This window comes from Oncorhynchus mykiss, chromosome 5 (genome assembly GCF_013265735.2).
Source record: "Oncorhynchus mykiss isolate Arlee chromosome 5, USDA_OmykA_1.1, whole genome shotgun sequence".
In the NCBI taxonomy this organism is placed as follows: domain Eukaryota; kingdom Metazoa; phylum Chordata; class Actinopteri; order Salmoniformes; family Salmonidae; genus Oncorhynchus; species Oncorhynchus mykiss.
In genome coordinates this window covers 84,578,924-84,584,188 of record NC_048569.1, presented here as the reverse complement: position 1 = coordinate 84,584,188, position 5,265 = coordinate 84,578,924, and the positions used below count along the sequence as shown (strand labels likewise).

The 5,265-nt window shown below is 41.6% G+C and overlaps 1 protein-coding gene across 1 annotated transcript; it reads right to left on the bottom strand.

Moving 5' to 3' along the window:
- Positions 1-630: 630 nt before the first annotated feature.
- Positions 631-1,953, bottom strand: LOC118964730 (basic salivary proline-rich protein 3-like). Its single transcript, XM_036979073.1, has 2 exons — positions 1,944-1,953; positions 631-1,859 (listed from the first exon to the last, which is right to left on the bottom strand). Exons 1-2 carry the CDS (start codon positions 1,951-1,953, stop codon positions 631-633), a joined length of 1,239 nt encoding a protein of 412 aa, XP_036834968.1.
- Between the last annotated feature and the right edge of the window lie 3,312 nt (positions 1,954-5,265).

Genomic DNA, 5,265 nt, shown 5'->3' with positions numbered 1-5,265 from the left:
GCTGAAACGAGCCACCTACAGTTCCCCACATGGCAGATTCTTGTCATTGTTGCTAGTTATCTGGCCATCCAGAACCACAACACACGGCCTTCTGCCCCATTGAAATGCGTGCATGGTTTTCGCGATGTTGTCACCTAACCCGTCTATGTTGCTTTGTTTCCTCCCACTTAAGCTACCTGTACACATCTTAAACGTGCTGGACTAATGGTACAACTTAAGCTGTAATATATATGACATAGAAATACATTCTTGCAGAAAGAGAGATATTGTTATTTTTGTTATATTTTTTTGTACATATTTGGCATCTGTTTTGTCGCCGGTTGGTCTAATCTGAGTTCATAGTTGTGTTTAAAAGGTACTGATGAACATTGTTGCATGGTCAAAAGCTTTATTACTGACTTAAACAAGTATATTTCCCACCTGAGGTTATCGTATCATATTTATGTGTATATGGAGATTATTTTTTATTTGTTCCTTTTTTGTCATCCCTTTGACAGCTGCTGACACAGACTAACAACCAGGTTCAAAAGAACATTTCATTGAAAGACTAAAAGAAAGGAAAATCATTCAGCTAGCTAGTCCCTAAGGCGATTGCACTGCAGTGCAGTAGTTTCCTATGGTGATGGGAAACTATCCAGTGAAGCTTTCATTATATAAGGAGGTTTTTCTGGTTCTAGCCTGGCCCTTGTTCCTCTCCTCCGGGCCTGGCCTGGCCCTTGTTCCTCTCCTCCGGATCTGGCCCTTGTTCCTCTCCTCCGGATCTGGCCCTTGTTCCTCTCCTCCGGATCTGGCCCTTGTTCCTCTCCTCCGGATCTGGCCCTTGTTCCTCTCCTCCGGATCTGGCCTGGCCCTTGTTCCTCTCCTCCGGGCCTGGCCTGGCCCTTGTTCCTCTCCTCCGGATCTGGCCCTTGTTCCTCCCCTCCGGATCTGGCCCTTGTTCCTCTCCTCCGGGTCTGGCCCTTGTTCCTCTCCTCCGGGTCTGACCCTTGTTCCTCTCCTCCGGATCTGGCCCTTGTTCCTCTCCTCCGGATCTGGCCCTTGTTCCTCTCCTCCGGATCTGGCCTGGCCCTTGTTCCTCTCCTCCGGGCCTGGCCTGGCCCTTGTTCCTCTCCTCCGGATCTGGCCCTTGTTCCTCTCCTCCGGATCTGACCCTGGTTCCTCTCCTCCGGGCCTGACCCTTGTTCCTCTCCTCCGGATTTGGCCCTTGTTCCTCTCCTCCGGATCTGGCCCTTGTTCCTCTCCTCCGGATCTGGCCCTTGTTCCTCTCCTCCGGATCTGGCCCTTGTTCCTCTCCTCCGGGTCTGACCCTGGTTCCTCTCCTCCGGGCCTGACCCTTGTTCCTCTCCTCCAGATCTGGCCCTTGTTCCTCTCCTCCGGATCTGGCCCTTGTTCCTCTCCTCCGGATCTAGCCCTTGTTCCTCTCCTCCGGGTCTGACCCTTGTTCCTCTCCTCCGGATCTGGCCCTTGTTCCTCTCCTCCGGATCTGGCCCTTGTTCCTCTCCTCCGGATCTGGCCCTTGTTCCTCTCCTCCGGATCTGGCCCTTGTTCCTCTCCTCTGGGTCTGACCCTGGTTCCTCTCCTCCGGGTCTGACCCTGGTTCCTCTCCTCCGGGTCGTTCCTCTCCTCCGGGTCTGACCCTGGTTCCTCTCCTCCGGATCTGGCCCTTGTTCCTCTCCTCCGGATCTGGCCCTTGTTCCTCTCCTCCGGGTCTGACCCTGGTTCCTCTCCTCCGGGTCTGACCCTGGTTCCTCTCCTCCGGGCCTGGCCTGGCTTTGTTTCCTCTCCTCCGGGCCTGGCCTGGTCTTGTTTCCTCTCCCCCGGGCCTGACCTGGCCCTGTTTCCTCTCCTCCGGGGCTGGCCTAGCACTGTATCTATCAATGCATTCCTCCCTCTTCACTCTTTCGCTAACCCCCTCCCTCCTTCCCTCTTAATCAGTGTGTCACATGTCCACATTGTGTCTGAGCACGTGCACATCGTTGTTTGCGTGTACAGTAAGTGTCATACAGTCAACGTGTTTCTGTAATAGTTGTTTTGTTTCATCTCTGTCCTGTTTGTATGTCTGTCTTGGAAACAGAAAGCTATGATGAAAGCATCACTAAATAGAATAATACTTTGTACTGATCTTGAGAAATGTATGGTCATATTAAAGTATATATTTCACATGGCCTTGCGTCATTCTGGTTATTACATTTTGTCAAGTTGATTCAACCATGTTCTGCTGCCAAATCCTCGGCCGGTAGATGAGAGTAAAGTGAAACACTCAAAGCATCCCATTTTGAGATGTAAGGTCTGTTGTCTTTTTGCTATTCACTTTAGACCAGTATTAAAATGTCTAACATTAACAGTCATTAACAGTCAGTTGTTTATTGGGTCTTGGTTTCTACCGATGTTCCTTTCAGAATCCGCTACTGTGCTGTGACTTCCTGCCTTTAAGTTAGAAGGGATTTCAAATAAGGGTTTTTAAGGTATTAGGGTTCAAATAAGGGTTTTCAATGTATTAGGGTTCAAATATGGATTTCCAAGGTGTTAGGGTTCAAATATGGATTTCCAAGGTGTTAGGGTTCAAATATGGATTCCCCAAGGTGTTAGGGTTCAAATATGGATTCCCCAAGGTGTTAGGGTTCAAATATGGATTTCCAAGGTGTTAGGGTTCAAATATGGATTTCCAAGGTGTTAGGGTTCAAATATGGATTTCCAAGGTGTTAGGGTTCAAATATGGATTTCCAAGGTGTTAGGGTTCAAATATGGATTTCAAAGGTATTAGGGTTCAAATATGGATTCCCCAAGGTGTTAGGGTTCAAATATGGATTTCCAAGGTGTTAGGGTTCAAATATGGATTTCCAAGGTGTTAGGGTTCAAATATGGATTTCCAAGGTGTTAGGGTTCAAATATGGATTCCCCAAGGTGTTAGGGTTCAAATATGGATTTCCAAGGTGTTAGGGTTCAAATATGGATGTCCAAGGTGTTAGGGTTCAAATATGGATTTTAAAGGTATTAGGGTTCAAATATGGATTCCCCAAGGTGTTAGGGTTCAAATATGGATTTCCAAGGTGTTAGGGTTCAAATATGGATTTCCAAGGTGTTAGGGTTCAAATAAGGGTTTTCAAGGTGTTAGGGTTCAAATATGGATTTCCAAGGTGTTAGGGTTCAAATATGGATGTCCAAGGTGTTAGGGTTCAAATATGGATTTCCAAGGTGTTAGGGTTCAAATATGGATTTCCAAGGTGTTAGGGTTTAAATATGGATGTCCAAGGTGTTAGGGTTCAAATATGGATTTCCAAGGTATTAGGGTTAATCTATCTTTGCTATGGAAAAGTTGGAGCAAAGCAACAAAAGACAGGAAAGATGGGAAGTGTTCCTGGCTCTGCAGAGTTTGGGGAATATTTTTAGGATGTGGGAATCTCCCAGTGCTTGGCACAGCTTCGGGGACATTCCAGAACGACAGCCCTCATCATTTTAACTCTGTGGAGTAGCCTGCTACCTTTCTTTTCTTTCTTTTTACGCTCCGTAACACCAATTACCCCACTGAAGACATTCTTTTAAAAAGTATACTCTTCCATTACAGACTTTATATGGGCAAATAAAACTCATGGAATAAAATGGAACGTTTTACGTCTTCCTAAATCTGAGGGTGATTTAAAACATCCAGACTTGGAATTGTATCAACTTGCCACCCAAGGCTTTTACTACAGACATATAGTTAAATGCACTAAAGAGGAACAATGGGTACATATTGAAGATGCTCATCCTCATCCTCATAATCTTTTTACGTGTTTGTTTTCAAAAGATTAAGCTAAGAACATTAACAACTTCATAGTTAAGAACCTCATAACAATATGGAAGAACATGAACAACTTCATAGTTAAGAACCTCATAACAATATGGAAGAACATTAACAACTTCATAGTTAAGAACCTCATAACAATATGGAAGAACATTAACAACTTCATAGTTAAGAACCTCATAACAATATGGAAGAACATTAACAACTTCATAGTTAAGAACCTCATAACAATATGAAAGAACATTAACAACTTCATAGTTAACAACACCATAACAATATGGAAGAACATTAACAACTTCATAGTTAACAACACCATAACAATATGGAAGAACATTAACAACTTCATAGTTAAGAACCTCATAACAATATGAAAGAACATTAACAACTTCATAGTTAACAACACCATAACAATATGGAAGAATATTAACAACTTCATAGTTAACAACACCATAACAATATGGAAGAATATTAACAACTTCATAGTTAACAACACCATAACAATATGGAAGAACATGAACAACTTCATAGTTAAGAACACCATAACAATATGGAAGAACATTAACAACTTCATAGTTAACAACACCATAACAATATGGAAGAACATTAACAACTTCATAGTTAACAACACCATAACAATATGGAAGAACATTAACAACTTCATAGTTAACAACACCATAACAATATGGAAGAACATTAACAACTTCATAGTTAACAACACCATAACAATATGGAAGAACATTAACAACTTCATAGTTAACAACACCATAACAATATGGAAGAACATTAACAACTTCATAGTTAACAACACTATAACAATATGGAAGAACATTAACAACTTCATAGTTAACAACACCATAACAATATGGAAGAACATTAACAACTTCATAGTTAACAACACCATAACAATATGGAAGAACATTAACAACTTCATAGTTAAGAACACCATAACAATATGGAAGAACATTAACAACTTCATAGTTAACAACACCATAACAATATGGAAGAACATTAACAACTTCATAGTTAACAACACCATAACAATATGGAAGAACATTAACAACTTCATAGTTAAGAACACCATAACAATATGGAAGAACATTAACAACTTCATAGTTAAGAACCTCATAACAATATGGAAGAACATTAACAACTTCATAGTTAAGAACCTCATAACAATATGGAAGAATATTAACAACTTCATAGTTAACAACACCATAACAATATGGAAGAACATTAACAACTTCATAGTTAACAACACCATAACAATATGGAAGAACATTAACAACTTCATAGTTAAGAACCTCATAACAATATGGAAGAACATTAAACGGATTCTGCAAGAACCAATATCACTCCCAAAACACAACCCTATGGAATAATCCTTGGATAGCGTTTCAGAATACACCGATAATTTGGAAAACTAAAAGCATAGGAACCGTAAAATAATTGGTTTTAGGAAATACATTAAGTTCCATGACAGA